This window comes from Colius striatus, chromosome 2 (assembly GCF_028858725.1).
Source record: "Colius striatus isolate bColStr4 chromosome 2, bColStr4.1.hap1, whole genome shotgun sequence".
Classification (NCBI taxonomy): Eukaryota; Metazoa; Chordata; class Aves; order Coliiformes; family Coliidae; genus Colius; species Colius striatus.
In genome coordinates, this window is record NC_084760.1 from 28549746 (window position 1) to 28567230 (window position 17485).

Genomic DNA, 17485 nt, shown 5'->3' on the forward strand with positions numbered 1-17485 from the left:
GTCATACTATTTAGTGTATCATTGATTTCATACAAGATATACTTTTCTAGAAAAACACAAGCAATTTCCTCATTTTTAGGAAATATCACAGTTATCCTTCTCAATTTCGTAACTTAAAACTTGAAGGTGATTTTTCATTTTATGGTTAATAGTAAATAAGATACTCGTATTGCAATTCAACACTTCTTAGAGCAATAAACAGAAACAACAACATTACAATCTTTAGTCTAAATGCCTGCACCAATTCTGTATACAAATCATCAGATTCAAACATCTTACAAAGAGAAAGGGGGAGAGAGAAAAAGGACTCTCCTTTGAAATAAATACCATAAACTCATTAGGACAATTCTTGAGAGTTTGCTTCAGTAATCATGTGTCTGTACCAATACATAAATCTGCAATACTTCTTATACTACATGGAAAAATAAAACCTTGAACTGAAAGATCAAGAAAAACAACATTTAAATATATAGATAAGTTTTTTTAAGACTCAGAAATAGAGGAAAATGAGAAAGATTCTAGCCTGGCACAATATACACAAGTAACTTTCCTCATGGACTACTTCCACTAAGCTTAATAAGGAACAAATTATTTTAGAGAACTGTTATCCTCATTAAAAATTAATCAGCAAAATCAGGTGAACAAGAGAAGAAAAATAAATGACAACCTATCATCATGACTGAATTAATAATTACTGAATCACTACAACAATATTAGCTACTCAGTATTACAGAAAATTTTAAGAAAATACATACGCTGCTAAACAGGTCTCAACTTAATCTAAATTGGTAATATTACACTATATTTTTTAAAGGATGAGTTTACATGTTACCTTTTTCTTTCTTGTCCAAACTGTCATCAGCAACTCCTGCCTCAAATATAATGCTGGACTCTCACCACCTGTATTGTTCTTCCATTCTCTCATCCACAGTAGATAAGCACCTCTGCAGTTGATTTGCAAGTTGCATCAGTTAAATCTCATCCTCTGTTTTATGCTAGGTTTTGTGCATGTTTGTTTTGGCTTTTTATGAATAAAAATTGAAAGCATTGCCTGTTCAACCTTCTATGCTGCTCTCATCAGATACATTTTCATGTTCTAAATAAACTTACAACTCAAACTGCTGACAAGTCAAACAGCTACTTTACAAGCACACAAATGGAAGGTGAAGAATAGCAACATTTTCACAACTCTCAAGGTAAAATATTTTCAACAGACTCTTGGCAGGAAGAGTAACCCCTGTTGTTTTTTTGGCACTGTGAAATACTAATAATTGGCTTTACTATAAAAGAGAAAAGGGTATCTCTTATGAGGCATTTAACAGAAAAAAATGGAGTAAAATATGCAAAGAGCTGTCATAGTTATTTTACTTTCCCACATAAGGCACAATGAAATCTACTAAATATGCCTTTTTTATATTTCAAAAAAAAAGAAAAGAGGAAGCAGGGGAGAACGGGAAGGAAGGAAACCTTCCATTGGAGTCCCTGGAGCCTGCTTAACCTAAGTTCCTGAAGGTGAACCACAATTTTAAATCCCATTTTCTACAGTTACACACTTTCTCTTCCCACGCTAACCAGGTTAAGAGGGTCACTCGGCACATAAGCTAAGGGAGTGCTTTTTACCTCATCTGAAGCCCTTTGAAGTCATAGATAACCAATTTCTCCTCTGCTGTTATGTTTCTAATTCAGCTGGCATCACAGATAGTTGGAAACTGCTGTAATACACAGTTAACCAATTAAAGGTCCAGACTGAGACTTTCAGGAAATACAAAATTTAATTATTGGGCAAGGGTACAGTTTATACCCATCAAAGTTGAAAAAAAATACCTATTTCACAGCTGTGTCAAACATGCAGTCTTCATTTAACCCATGCCCTGCTTTGTGCCAATATAATCATAATAGAATGGTAGGGGTTGGAAGGGACCTTTAGAGATCATCTAGTCCAACTCCCCTCTCAAACAGGTCTGCCTTGATCAGGTCAACCCGGAACACGTCCAGGCAGGTCTTGAAGACTTCCAGAGAAAGAGACTCCATACCCTCCCTGGGAAACCTGTACCAGGCCTCCATTATTACAGTAAAGAGGTTTTTATGTAAGTGGAACTTTTTGTGTTTCAGCTTTGTCCATTACTCATAATCCTATCAATGGAAAAAAATGTTGCCCTATCTTCTTGAGACCTTTTAAATACTTGTAAGTATTAATGAGGTCTCCTCTCGGTCTCCTCCAGGCTGAGCAGCCTCAGTTCCCACAGCCTTTCCTCATAAGGAAGATGCTCCAGTCCCCTGATCATCTTGGTGGCCCTGCGCTGGACTCTCTCCACAAGTTCCCTGTCCCTCTTGAGCAAGGGGTGCCCAGAACTAGACACAGTACTCCAGATGAGGCCTCACCAGGGCAGAGTAGAGGGGGAAAAGAACCTCCCTCAACCTGCTGGCGACACTCTTCTTGATGCATCCCAGGATGCCATTGGCCTTCTTGGCCACGAGAGCACATTGCTGGCTCATGGTTAGTTTATTATCAACCAGGACTCCCAGGTCTCTCTCTGCAGAGCTGCTCTCCAGCAGGTCAATCCCTAGCCTGTACTGGTGTATGGGGTTTTTCCTCCCCAGATGCAGAACTCTGCACTTGCCCTTGTTGAACCTCATGAGGTTCCTCTCTGCCCAACTCTCAAGCCAGGCAAGATCCACTGGCCACAGGACTCCAACTCGATTCCATGCTATCGATCACCACCCTCTGGGCTCTGTCATTCAGCCAGCTCTCAATCCACCTCACTGTCCACTCATCCAAGCCACACTGTCTGAGCTTTCTGATGAAGATGTTAAGATAGAATGTGTCAAAGGTCTGGCTGAAGTCAAGGTAGGCGACCATCCACTGCTCTCCCGCATCTAGACAGCCAGTTATGCCATCATAGAAGCCTATCAGGTTGGTCAAGCAGGATTTCCCCTTGGTGAATCTCTGCTGACTCCCCCTGATAACCATCTTTTCCTTCATGTGTATCGAGATGGTATCCAGAATGAGTTGTTCCATCACCTCTCCAGGGATGGAGGTGAGGCTGACTGGCCTGTAGTTTCCTAGGTTGTCCTCCTTGCCTTTTTTGAAGATTAGAGTGACACTGGCCTTCCTCCAGTCCTCAGGCACCTCATTGGTCCTCCATGATTGTTCAAAAATGATGAAGAGTAGCCTAGTAATAACATTAGCCAGCTTCCTCAGCACTCATGGGTGCATCCCATCAAGTCACATAGATTTGTGGGTGTCCAGCTTGCCCAACAGGTCTCTAACTGCATCCTCATCCACCAAGGGAAAATCTTCCACTCTCCACACTATTTCCCTATCTTCCAGGGGCTGGGCAGTGAAGACTGAGACAAAGGCGGCATTCAGAAGTTCCACCTTCTCTGCATCCTCTATCACCAGGGCACCCTCCCTGTTCATCAGTGGGTTCACATTCTCCCTAATATTCCTTTTTGCTGCTGATGTATTTGAAAAAGCCCTTCTTGTTTTCCTTTACTTCCTCTGTTAAATTAAACTAATTGGAATTAAAACTTGCCAGGTTTCATTTCAAAAGGGTTTTGGCCTTCCTGGTTTTGTCCCTGCACACTCTGGCAATGTTCCTATACTCCTCTCAAGAAGTCAGGCCCTTTTCCACCTTACATAGATTTTTTTTTCTTCTCCTTGAGTAGTTCCAGTAGTTCCTTTTTCATCCATGTAGGCCTCTTGCCTCCTTTTTCAGGTTTTCTACTTTTTAGGTCACACTGATGTTGGGCTTAGAGGAAGACTGAAGATTGACCAGCTCTCTTGAGCACTCCTACCATCTAGGAGATGTTTGTTTTCCAAGGAGATGTTTGAAGAGGCCAAAGTCAGCTCACCTGACGTCCAGAGTTGCAACCCAGCCTGGTGTCCTACTTCTTCCACAGAGGCTCTTAAACTCCACCATCGCATGGTCACTGCAGCCAAGGCTGCCTCCAACCTTCACATCCCAAATGGAAAAAACCTCTATTTGTCAGCACAAGGTCCAGCAGCACATCTCTCTTTGTTGGCTCCTCGACCTTTAGTGACAGGAAGTGGTCATTAACATTCTTTATGAACCTCCTGGACTGTGTGTGCTTGGCTGTCTGGCTATCCCAGCAAATATCAGGGTAATTGAAGTCCCCCATGAGGACCAGGGACTGTGGTTATGAGACAGGTCTCAGCTGCTTGTAGATGGCCTCATCCACTTCCTGATCAGGTGGCCTGTAGTGAACTGCTGCAACAGTATCAAGTACATTACCCTGCCCCTTAATTCTCATCCATAAGCACCCCTCAACCCCACCCAGCCAGAGCTGATTGCTACACAATAAGGTAAACCACGAAAATCAGTGGTTTAGATTCTAAAACATAGAGTGAAAACAATTTAGAGAGTTCTGAGAATGATAGAAGTAAGAGTGAAAACAATTTAGAGAGTTCTGAGAATGATAGAAGTAAGAGAAGAGTAAGTGGTATATAGTTCCTGTACGTTTCCAAAACATACAGTAAATGCATCAAACTAAGAACCGTATAACAACTCACAGTTTAACAACAATGAACATACTAATGACAAAAGTTCTAGAACTACACAGTGTAGAATACAGCACAAAGAGAAACTACCTGGTTTCCAGCAAGTTATGAGAACCAATTGCCAAGTACTACACACTGTTAGTATCTCAAATATTGACAGAATATAAAATCCTATAAACATTTTCCTTTGCTTTGAAAAAACTGTGTTAACAGGAAAATATTTTCACCAGATCTCCTGTGAATGCCTAAATTGCTTCATACAGCAATAAATGTCAATAAGGCACAAGTTACCATGCCAGCTGTACAACTGCTTTTTCATTTGCACGACACCTGTCCATGACCAAAGGGAAGAAATATTGAGCACATGATGGCAGAAATCTCTCACCGTGCAGCACTTGGTCAAGCACTAGAGGTTGCAAGCCAGCTCATGAGTTAAGTTCAGCAACTAAAAAACTTTTAAAGCCAATCTAGAGAACCTAGCACTGAATTAAGCAATAATGAGTTGAGGCCTAGGGCACTTCTTGGGGATTAGCAACTAGCTGAGAGGAGCTGATGGCCTGAGGCATAGCTAAAGGCCAGTAACCCCCAAACATTTGGTTAATGCCCTAAAGATTGTCCTGCATTTCTATTAGTAATGTTATTCATTGCAAAAAGAAAAGCAGACTAAAAAGTTGAAATATATGTAAGTATTTCTAAAAGATGTAGTATATGCCAAATCAACTTATCTAAATCACAACATTAAATTATTTAAGATCTGCTGGATATCAACTCATAAGCAAGAATTGTTTCCCAACTATCTTGTATCAGGATTTAATTAATTCAAGCAAGAATTAAAAAAAAAAAAAACACATCAAAGTCACAGTAGAAAAATCTCTTTATAATCAAATATCTGAAGAACATCCAAGACCACAGAATCAAAAAGTTAAAAATAAACAAACACAATTATATAAGCTTTTTCTAAGCTTTGTTACTGGTCTTGCAAGTATTACCTGAAATGTAAAGAAACTAAATACTCCACCCTCCATATGCCTTTGCATATTTTTTCTCCTTGAGTCTCATTCATTATTATGAAGTAATAAACTCAAAATCTCACTGGGGATTGACAGCTAAGGGTTATGGTCTCAAGTTTGTTTTGCACAGTCTGTTACAGACAAGTTTCAGAAAAGCCAGTGACTATCCACTCCAGGGGCTTCTGTGGTAGGTGTTAGCCTTGGCTAACAGCCAGACTTACACCCAGCCACTTGCACCTACCAAGCAAGACAGAGAGAGAAAATGGGAAGAAGAGCAATGAGAAAGCTCAAGGCCCAAGTTAAAAGACAAAAAGGTGACTTGCCAACTACTTACGCAGGCAAGACAGACTTGACTTGGGTAAAATAATTAATTTATTGCCAATTGAAATTAAAATGTCATTACTAATTTGAATTAGTGGGAAATTAAAAAGACAAACTAGTATCTTCTCTCCTCACTTTCCCAGGTTTAACTTCACTCCAAGCTCCTCTAAACTCCATGCAGCACAGTAGGGTATGGGGCAACTGTACAGTATGTATGGTCAGTACATAGTGTGTTCTCCCTGATGGTCTTGCCATTTCACTCTTCTTCTGCACCAGCATAGGGTCTTCATGGGTCACAGTTCCTTCAAGAACATCCACCTGCTCCACCACAGAGCACCTTCTGTTCCTGCTTACCTTGGTCTCTCATTTCTTCTGCTGTTTTTTATTCGTTGTTCCTTCTTCCTTTTTCCATCCAGCATTTTTCCCCTTCCTCAAATGCTTTCATGGAGGTGCTACCAGGCTGACTAGATCAGCTGTGTCCTGTGGGTGTTTCACTGGCATCAGTCATGCCTGGCCTAGCCTCCTCTTACAGAGGCCACCATTACAGCACCTCCACTACCAAAGCCTTGCCAATTATACTCAGTACAGCTTTCTAATTGTGCTGGCCTCACAATATTTTTTTCAGTAAATGCCTTAATACTAAAATTTAGTCACAAAAACTCGAAATTGCTGTACAATTAAAAGTATTGTACTCTCAACTGCAGAAGAAACAGCCCAATATAAATTGAACCACAAAAGTAACTCTAATTTTAGTTAAAACTGCTGTTAAACTTGTGATGAGAAAGTACATAGCTAATCACTAGTAATTAATAATGAAAAGTCCAGTTTATGAAGTTCCACACACAGACACCCATACACATATCAGGAGTCCCATTAGAGGCAATCAAGGCTTAAAGACTTTGCATCTCTTCTGTGGTGTAAAAGTAGCTCCAGAGAATCTAGATTTAAATCAGCAAAAATACTGCAGTACCTTTACTAAATCAATTAGTTGGTCATACAAATTATAAGAGTAATATAATCTTCTGAAAATACACAGAGCTTCCATTTACATACATTTCTTACCAATATCTTTGCATTCAACTTGACTATCACAATGCTCAAATTCAACAAGAGTGAAAAAGAAGAAGGAATGATACTGTAACAAGGTTTAAGGAAAAAAAAAAAAACCAAACAAACCTACAACTGATATTTGACATTAAAGTTACCTGATTATCATATCTAAGAGACTGTGTTCCAACCAGAAATCTTATTGCATCCGTTTCTGCCGTCTGAGGTGTTAGAGCTCGTGCCTATGGAGAAGAAAGTAATTAGAAAAGTTCAATTAATATAATGTATTTCTTTCCAGAAAAATCTTGAAGTTTACACATGATTTTAAACACTATGTTCTAACAATATATATGCTTTCTGGCCCTTTATGTTTATTTTGGTTAATACAATTTTTGTGCAGTTTCTCACATTTATGAGGAGCATGGAACATACAGATGCCAAATACATTATCTGGCCTTCATTATAACAGCAATAATATTGAATATTACAGCAATTCCTCCAACTAATTCTCCTTTATCAACTGAAAAAATCCATAGAACAATGGACAAGTCTTAAACACGTTAGCTACAATATCCAAGAAAGAGGTTGTTCTTGCAGAAGTTTTCAAACCATTCTGATCAAAGATGGCTGAATAAAAGCAAATTCTTTTTCTCACCATTAAAAACCAAGTCCAGAAGAAAGTTAAAAAACAAACCTCTTCTTTTCCACTCCAGGCTCCTAAAGGTAAGAACCATCTGAACACATTTATTTTATTTTTGTCATCATATTATTACTGTTAATAAGAATGTTAGATTCTCTGCCCTGCTGCTTCAACTTGCACCAGCCACAGTCTTTGAGGGAACAAAACAGTTAAGAGAAATTATTTATTGAGAAATAAAGTATTGCTTGAACTAAAAACCACAATTGCTACTTTGCACTAGTCATTAGTAGCAACTCTCTTAGCTAATTTGGAGTAAACGGAAGGTAAAGTAACAGTCAAAGGCACTGTAAACTGTGAAGAATATCCAGTACTTCCCCATGCAAAAGATACTCTAGTAATACTCCTTAATGTGAACTTTGCAGGGGGAAAAAAAAGGCAGAAAAACAACCTTTACAATTAACAATCTATTTGGAATAAAATAGTTCCTATTTCTTCCAACATTGGTAGGGGTTGAAAGGGACCTCCAGATAACTAGTCCAAACCACTGTTAAAGCAGGTTCACCTTAAGTCACACAGGAACATGCCCAGGGAAGTTGTGAAAACCTCCAGAGAATGATATTCCACAATTTCTCTGGTTTCTGCTTATGCTTGTTACCCATTGTCCCGTCACTAGGCTCTACAGTAAAAATACCCTTTAGGTATTTTTAACTGTTGATAAGCTCCGTCCTCAGTCTTCTCCAGGCTAAACAGCCCCAAGTCTTGCAGCCTTTCCTCATAACAGAGATGTTCCAGTCTCCAGATGATCTTGGTAGCTCTCAGCTGGACTCTGTCCAGAAGTTCCCTGTCTCCCAGTTTGGTGTCATCAGCCAACTTGCTGAGGCTACGCTCTGTCCCCTCATTCAGGTCATTGATGAACATGTTGAACAAGATTGGCCCCAGAATCGATCCCTGTGGAACTCCCCTGGCCACAGGCCTCCAACTCGACTCTGTGCCCTTGATCACCACCCTCTGGGCTCTGTCATTCAGCCAACTCTCGATCCACCTCACTGTCCACTCATCCAAACCACACTGCCTGAGCTTTCTGATGAGGATGTTATGAGAGACAGTATCAGAGGCCTTGCTGAAGTCAAGGTAGGTGACATCCACTGCTCTCCTTCATCTAGTCAGTCAGTCATGTCATCATTGAAGGCTATCAGGTTGGTCAAGCAGGATTTCCTCGTGGTGAATCCATGTTGACTCTCCTGGTAACCATCTTTTCCTTCATGTGTACTTAGAGATGACATCCAGGATGAGTTGTTTCAGGGATGGAGGTGAGGCTGACCAGCCTATAATTTCCTGGGTCCTCCTCCTTGCCTTTTTTGATTAATGGAGTGATACTGGCCTTCCTCAGAAGGAATACCACCTCAGAAAGATTCAGGTAAATGTTGAATGGCCCTTAATACTATTGTGCAGCTAGCTAATGATTATGTTCTGGATTCAGGAACATTCAGCTTCAATATAGACCTGTTTGAAACTTACTTTTAAATTTATATCAGAAAGATGCCAAGAAGCTTGAAAGGGAATATTTGAAATACACAATGTTATAAACCAAATTCAGAATAACTGAATTCTAGAATAGTGACCTGAGGAGATTGGATTTTTCTTAAATATGGCAAAGCAACTCAAGCCCTTGTCTGATAGTAACAATAAGACCCAGTTGTTTTTTTACAATAAGCTCTTAACTCCTACAGAGCAGATGCAAGATAACTATCTGAAATGTGTGGTTTAGACCATGCAATATTTCACATAAGATTGACCATAAAACACTAAAAAAATGCAATGAGCTTAGTAAGTATAGGCATGTAGAATATAATTTATATTTATAGATCATTTATATTCTTCATAGAAACACAGCCAAACTTTTTAACTCAGTGATGATAATGGAGAAACAGGTGCAACTACAGATCAGGGACAGGTCAACCTCAGCAAAGAAAACTACTACAAAGCATAAGGAAACAAAGGCAGGCTCGAGCAAACTTGATCAAACTCCTACTCCAAAACAGCCCTAGTATAATCATAAGGAGAAACTCTGTCCCTCAGAAGTTATTCCTGTTAGGCACATATGCTTAACAGATCATACTGCATACATAGTAATTATGGTCACATTGAATTAAGACATTAATTCAATACCATGTAATTTAATTGACCATGGTCTTAGAAACAGGTTCCAAAATGCAGACGAACATTGTCCAAAAAAGACAACAAAGACTTAACTACAAATCCATTGTAAAAGCCTTGAATACAAGCATAACAAACAGCAGGATAAAGATAAATCAGAAGATTTATCATTGTGTCAGAATGCTGGAAAGACTAACCGGAGAGTGGATATCATGTCCAAATCTACACCAGGCTCAGTGTGCTGTTGGCCAAAGATCTCCTTCTACCTCATCTTGACAATTTAGACCACCTGTAGAATAATAAAAACCTCCAAGAGAAAGAAATAGAAAAGAGCCTGCAGAGGGAGGGGTTCTCAACAAAAGCAAGAGATAATCCACAGGAACATAACTGATACAACTCAAAATAATAAAGGTCTTTTAAGCAAAGAAAAAAGGATCAGTACCTCTTGCTGATGCCCTGCATTGGTTTTGTATCAACAAACAAGAAAACATATACTGACCTCATTTGCATATTTGTATTACATTTATTACAATAAAGAGAACTTCTGCAACCCATGTATATCTTTTGACATTCATACAATCAGTCTGTATATACAATCACACACAAGCAGTGAACTTGCAATACAAAACATAAAGGAGACAGTATTTGGCTTGCAGTCCCCAAACCTGAATTTAAAGTTATTTGATCATCTGCTTATGCTGAAAAACAGAAATAACATACCACCACTGGTGGGGGGCAAGGAAGGACTGGCTTTGCTGATGCCTCATGCTGGAGGCAAAATACAAATTCCTCACCCTTGCAGAGAAGCCCCAGGCTGCTAATGTCATGAATATTATTTTTGCCTTCTGGCATAATTTCAATTTTCAAGTAGGTACACTTTGATTTTTACTCAGGTAGGACAGCCTTGTTTCTCCCACCACAGTAGGAAACCCTCTATCACTGTCTGTAATAAGCTGCAGCAACTCTATCAGTGAAGAGGCTGGCAGCACACATGCCCAGGTGACCTTCAGTGCTCTCAAACAGCTGCTTTCTCCAAGTCTTTTGCACCATAAGAATTCCCACCTCTGATGTATTTATTGCACTCACCCCATTCCAAAGGCAGACAGATTCTGTAAACCCTCACAGCAACAAAAGCAACCTTCACAGAGAGTCTTGCATAGCACAATCATCCTTATAAATCCAATTAATCATGAACCTTAATGTTAAAAACCACCTTGTAATAGTTCTTTCAAGTTAATATAACTGTACATATAACATTGTCATTAGTCTGTACCACACCTAGTTTTACCAACATCCTGCCAATGGCTTGAGGGTTCTAAAATAAATAGTTTCCATTCAATTCACTTCACGCATTATGAAGACCTTTAGGGGATCAGTCAAGAGAGTTTTGTCACTTCCCTACTTTTTTCCCCTAGTAAAACTTCAAACATAACAGTATGTTAGACTAAGTTCCACACGAAGGCCTCCCAACTGATGCCCTCAAGAAAAGCCCTGAAGAGAGAGGCAGATAGGAAAACAAGTGCTAGAAAAGACACTCGGACTTGATTATACAGGATTAGCACTCATGAGGCAAGCAATCACAGGATAGTAGGGGTTGGAAGGGACCTCTAGAGATCATCTAGTCCAACCCTGCCCTGCTAAAGCAGGTCCATCTAGATCAGGTCACACAGGAACGCATCCAGGCAGGTTTTGAAAACCTCCAGAGAAGGAGACTCCACACCTTCCCTGGGCAGCCTGTGACAGGGCTCCAAAAGAAAGAGGACTGAGACAAAATCAAGGAATTTCACTAATGCATTATCATGCAGTTTCTTGAACTGACTGAATTTTCAAAATAAGTCCTCCAACAACATCTCTAAGCAGTATTTAAATTATTATCTACATTCAATTTAGGCCATTCTCCTTCATTGCACAAGAGGTCACAGAAGCTCTCCTAGTGAAGAGAACACCACTGCCAACAGGAGCTACAGGCTCCGCATACATCCCACTCCCATCCTTGAAACAAAGCTAAGTCTGAAAAGCAGCGCAGGTTTCCTAGTACTGCACAAGTGACACATATCTTCCTAAAAAGTCTCCCTTCCTCCTCATTCTAATAAACCTACACCTGCCTTCTACTCCATCAAAGGTAAGTCAATTGAGTTATTCTCAATGCATACTGATATTATACATACACACACATTGAAAAAGACCTGCAACTCATCTGTTTCTGTTGGTATTTTGCACTGCTTTGAGATCATTATTCTAAGAAGACATATTTGGCTTCACAGAAATTAAGTTTTACCTTACTCTTGCAAACAGGCAAGAAAGTCCTAACAATCAATAGTCTCTGATCAGACCCATAAAACCTGATAACAACAAACCGGCAATACAATATGGACCAAGCACTGCTTATTCAAGATGCATGACAGGGGCACAATGCAGTGTACAATCTCTGACATAGCATCAGTGCATTTTTTTTAACACCTGCTTCAGCCAGACCCCATCTCAGCATGCAGCTGGGGTTGCCCTTGTGTAGTACAGGCCTGCAGGTAGCTAGGCTGTCTGCTGTCCTTCCCTCCTGCTCTTTCTGCTTCTCACTAGCAAGGCTATGTACTTTAAACAAGTAAAATGCAGCAGGAGTATCTGTCATGCTGAAATTAAGCTCACTATTGTGGCATCCCAAAAATTCACTATATGTGCCAAACACATGCTCCATAATTATCACTCTCTGGCACACACAGTGTTCCTCCTCCCTGCTTTCATGATTCTGTGTAGCTTCTGCATGCTTTTAAACAAGCAAGATGAAGGCTGTTCCTTCAAGAATCTCAGTAGGCATTGCAACTCAGCCAAATACCTATCCTGGAGAACAATCCTCCACACAGCTTGCTTCCAGAAGTATAAACATCATCCAGTCAACAATAAACTAAGGTAAATACACTACTTCAAGACATTGGGTAGTGCTTATACACCTCCTCAAACCATCACTATCTAAACACTCAAAGAATAGGATGCAGAAAATTGTGAACCCCTGTAAACTAAAGGCTTACTCAACAAAGAGTAAACACACCAGGTACTCCAGCATAGATGGTAAACATAGGTTGACTTTACACTGGCCAAGTGAGAAGCACATAATTTCATTGCCAAAAAAATAGCACTTAGAGATACCCCTGCAACTCCATTTACTACAGTCTCATAACTCAGTATATTGGTGAAGTTTACCAAGGCTCCTTTCAGAACAACCTTTTAGTACTGAAATGTTCTGCAGCTGCCACTGTTGCCCCATATTCATCATGTGCCACCGTCACATCCCTCAGTCCTCAATTCAAGCAGCACATCAAATTTTTTTTCATATAATAATTTTATATAATAATTTATATATGTAATTTACATATCATTTTCTCATCTCATATTTTTCTCATATAAGAAAAAAGTATTTTACTGTGCGGGTGAGGGAGCAGTGGCACAGGCTGCCCAGAGGGGTTGTCGAGTCTCCTTCCTTGGAGGTCTTCAAGACCCACCTGGGCATGTTCCTATGTGACCTGATCTAGGTGACCCTGCTTCTGCAGGGGGGTTGGACTAGGTGATCTCTAAAAGTCCCTTCCAATCCCTACCATTCTATGATTCTATGATTTTCACTCACTATCCATTCTGTAATCTTCTCATTTTCACTACAATTGGATGACCAGAGGAACTATAGTGGGGTAAACACATCTCTTTTTCATCACAAGACCGATTACACACCTTGAAATTTTACACATATTTTGCATGCTTGTATAATGTTCATATGGCTCATAGACATACTGAAGAGACAAAAAACCCTGTGGAAAATTAAATTTTTAGTTACATGAACATAATAATGAGCACAAAGAGTTACAGCCATCTAGTAAAACAAGGAACTACTGAGGGAAAAAATTAAACTAATAACGCAGAAAACTGGATTAATCTCTAGCTTTAATCTTTTGCTATTAGATGGTCAGCTTTCCCTCTACCCTAGAAAACAAAAAACAAACCAAACATGAATCAAAACTGTTCCTCACTGTTATTTGGTAAAACTTTCTGCACGCTAGTCACCCATTCTAAGGAACTATGCAAGGTTGTATAAGGGCTCAGTATTTGTATCTTTAATTGCCATTCTCACATGTCAGCTCCTTAGGAAGAATCAGCCTTATGGTCACATAAACTTGACCACATTGGCAGTCATACCTGCACAGCAACATTTTCTCCAGCCGTGGCCAAAGATTCTTATTGGCTGCTGGAGCCACGTGTAGCTTCTTAGCCTAAAATCTCTTATGTAGCTTCTAGATGTTATGAATAAAAATTGTATAAAGTGTGGGCTGGATGATCAGGTAGTAAGGTGGATTGTTAACTGGTTGAAGGGAAGGCGGCAGAGAGTTGTGATCAACGGAGCAGGGTCTAGTTAGAGTATCTAATGGAGTCCCTCAGGGGTTGGTTTTGGGACCGCTACTGTTCAAAACATTCACTAATGACCTTGATGGGGGAACAGAGGGCACTGTCAGCAAGTTTGCTGGTAATACTAAACTGAGGGGAGTGGCTGACACACCAGAGGCTGTTCTGCCATTCAACAAGACCTGGACAGGCTGGAGAGTTGGACATGGAGAAATCTAATGAAATTAAACAAGGGCAAGTGTAGAATCCTGCATTTGGCAAAGAAGAATCCCATGTACCAGTACAGGTTGGGGAATGAACTGTTAGAGAGTAGTGTAGGGGAAAGGGACCTGGGGGTGCTGGTAGGCAGCAGGATGAACATGAGCCAGCAATGTGGCCTTGTAGCCAAGAAGGCCAATGGCATCATGGGGTATATTAGAAGGACTGTGGGCAGTAGGTCGAGAGAGGTTCTCCTCCTCCTCCACTCTACCCTCATGAGACCGCATCTGGAATATTGTGTTCAGTTCTGGGCTCCTCAGTTCAAGAAGGACAGGGAGCTGCTGGAGTTCAGCACAGGGCCAAGATGATGAAGGGATTGGGGCATCTCCCTTATGATGAAAGGCTGAGGGAGCTGGGGCTCTTCAGCTTGGAGAAGAGGATATTGAGGAGTGATCTCATTAATGTTTACAAATACATAAAGAGTGGGTGTCAGGAGGATAGAACCAGGCTCTTCTCAATGATGTCCAATGATAGCACAAGGGGTAACAGGTACAAGCTGGCACATAAGAGGTTCCGAAGAAATACAAGAAAGAATTTCTTCACTGTGAAGGGTGACTAGATGATCTTTCAAGGTTCTTTTCAGCCCTTGAGATTAAGTGAAATCATGACAAGTGGAAGGAGATCCCTCTCTCAACATTTCAAAATATTTTATAAATTCACATTTGATAGGCTTATCATAGGGCTAAAGACTATAAATAATAACAAAAAAATCAAAAGATAAAATGCAACAAGAAAATTCTTCAAACAAGGATGAAAAATTAATCTGAAGAGATATATTCAGTCACAGTGCTTCCAACACATGCTGGAAAGAAGCAGCAGTTGTGATTATGCAGCTAGCCATTATTGTGTAGCAACACAGAAGAAACCAGGTTTAAAAAGAATAGTAATCTTTTTCAGGTCTGAAGATGCATGTGGGAAAAAACCAATATTCTCAGGTTTAAGGCTGTCCATCAAAGCCTTTCTCAGAAAACACAGATGTGCAATTTGTTTTAAAGCCACACTGGTAGTTAATGGGGATCAGAAATAGAATCTCCATCTCTGTGCACCTTTTCCTACTTAGCCATAAACTGTCTTTTCTCACCTTCTCCCTGCATGATGTGCATTAACTATAACTCCTTTTGATTACAGCCATTTTCTTAGTACTTTTGCTTTATTCTCCTGTCAGACAGCAATGTTACATACTTTGTGGAAGAAGAGGTCCATAAGAGACATGTGATTTGGGGTAGTGGGGCACACAGGCTCATGGAAGACCCTAACAATACACAGGCTAGCCTTCCAAAATTTTTCTAAGACTTATTATATGACCTAACAGAAAAAAAAGCTATAAATTTTATTGGGCACTGGATATATATTCTACTCTGCAAAAGAGATTTAAGTTTTATTAATTGTTGTAATGTGAGTTACAGGCATTTCTCACCAATCCCAAAATGACATCACATTATCAGACTTCAGTACATTTGACATTTAGTATAGTGTGTAACATATATATGTTACACACTAGCTCCTACACAAGAGAAAAACAAAACTAATACACAATTTTCTAAGGAGATCTATTGGTACAGTCAGGATTACAGAACACACAACTCTGTAGCCAGGATACAAAAATCTCTTACAAAGAACCTTCACACCTTACTTTCCACAAGCACTTTGGCAAAGAACCTTAAAAGAAAATGGGCAGATGTACATATTTATATTGCTACATCTACTCTAGAATGAAAACACTGCTCTGTAAGTCGCAGAAGAAACACAGCGCCTCCTATTACTGCTATAATGGCAAAAATAGTAAGCCAGTGCTTGCCAAAGAGAACACATAATCGCGGAATAAAATCCTTATTGTGGGACAGAATCATAAAGTAAGGTCTCTCTCATCCATACCTAGTTGTTAGTTTTTCCCAAACTTATAGAAACTTCATTAAATGCAAGACCTCTCTTCCTCCATGAAGATCATCAGTAATTTCCTCTTCACCTAACAGTCATAAACATTAATATGATGTACAGATTTGTCCTATGGGGAAACATAGAGACATGGAACCCAGAGCAACAGATCCCACAAACGTCAAGTAGTTTTATAGGTGGGTACAACCAACTAAAATCTGCACCTTCTCAGAAACAGCTTTATGCTCTTTCCTCAGGAAAGGGTTTTTTAAAAAAAAAAAAAAAAACAAACTGAAAAGATTAAAAAAGCGCCATAAGAATCTCTTTGAGACTATTAGCATTTTGCTACCACCACAGAGGCACACCAAGACCTCTCTCGAATCAGACCAAGGACTGGGCACAGAGCAGGAGCCCCATCAGCCAGGCTGGGCACGACCATGAGGGAACAACGCTTTTCCTCAGCCCCCGCGCTCATACCGGCGCACCTGCCCAGGAAACACTAAGTTTTGGAACAGGGATCAACTCCTGCCCCTTGCTCAGCCGCTTTTAAAGTCTCGACACGACGGGCTGGTGCCAAGAACCACCAAAAGGCCTTAGTACCACCAGGACCAGCTCAGACCGGCGAAGGGACGTCCATCACCCCCTGAGCGGGCCCCAAAGCCCACCCCGGCACTCCCTTGTCCCACTGTATACATCCAGAGCAACAGCCGCTGCCTTCCTGGAGACAGGTCGGGCACCTGCCAATTCCTTTTCTGTCTCACCCCGCGCCCACCTGGAACTCCAACCCGTAAATCACGGGCGCATCGTCCTCCATCGCGGCCAAAGAGTACAGCACAGCCCGCAACCCGTAGCCCGTCGCCCGTCGGCTTTCTGGCCCTCGACGCTGCCCGTCACTGGCCACTTCCGGGAGGCGTGGCTGCGCATGCGCACTGGCGGCCGGCGGCGCAGGCGTGGGGTGGGGCGGCGCGGCGCGGCGCTCGGCGGGGTGGCGGAGAGGGGGGTGTCGCTATCACAGTGTAGAGGTGAGGGGAGGTGCGGTGGCCTGTAGTGGCGCGGCCTGCGTGGCTCTGATGCTTGCCGAGGGGCGACCTAGTGGGTGCTGAGGCGGCATTAGGAGCCCAGCCCTGAGGGAGGGCGGAGGGGACCCCTGAGCTGTGCCCGGTGGAAGCTGTGGGGGAGGCCGCGCCTCCGTGCCGCGGAGCGGGCCGGGCCGGAGAAGCCCGTGGCGGCGCTGGAGGCAGGGCCAAGCCCTGGAGCTTGGGGCAGGCGGCG

General features: G+C 41.2%; 2 protein-coding genes across 3 annotated transcripts in view; one reads left to right on the forward strand and one right to left on the reverse strand.

Moving 5' to 3' along the window:
* EIPR1 (EARP complex and GARP complex interacting protein 1) overlaps positions 1-17106 on the reverse strand; it is an 89177-nt gene extending 72071 nt beyond the window's left edge. The window contains exons 1-2 of the mRNA XM_061989768.1: positions 16986-17106; positions 7059-7142 (exon numbers count right to left, since the gene is read on the reverse strand). Of these exons, the coding sequence (XP_061845752.1) occupies positions 7059-7142; positions 16986-17027 (126 nt within the window). The 5' untranslated portion in view covers positions 17028-17106. The remainder of the gene's footprint in view (positions 1-7058; positions 7143-16985) is intronic.
* Positions 17107-17172: 66 nt separating this feature from the next.
* TRAPPC12 (trafficking protein particle complex subunit 12) overlaps positions 17173-17485 on the forward strand; it is a 55976-nt gene continuing 55663 nt past the window's right edge. For both annotated transcript variants that reach the window (XM_061989766.1, XM_061989767.1), the window contains exon 1: positions 17173-17235. The gene's annotated coding sequence lies outside the window, so the exon portion shown is untranslated. The remainder of the gene's footprint in view (positions 17236-17485) is intronic.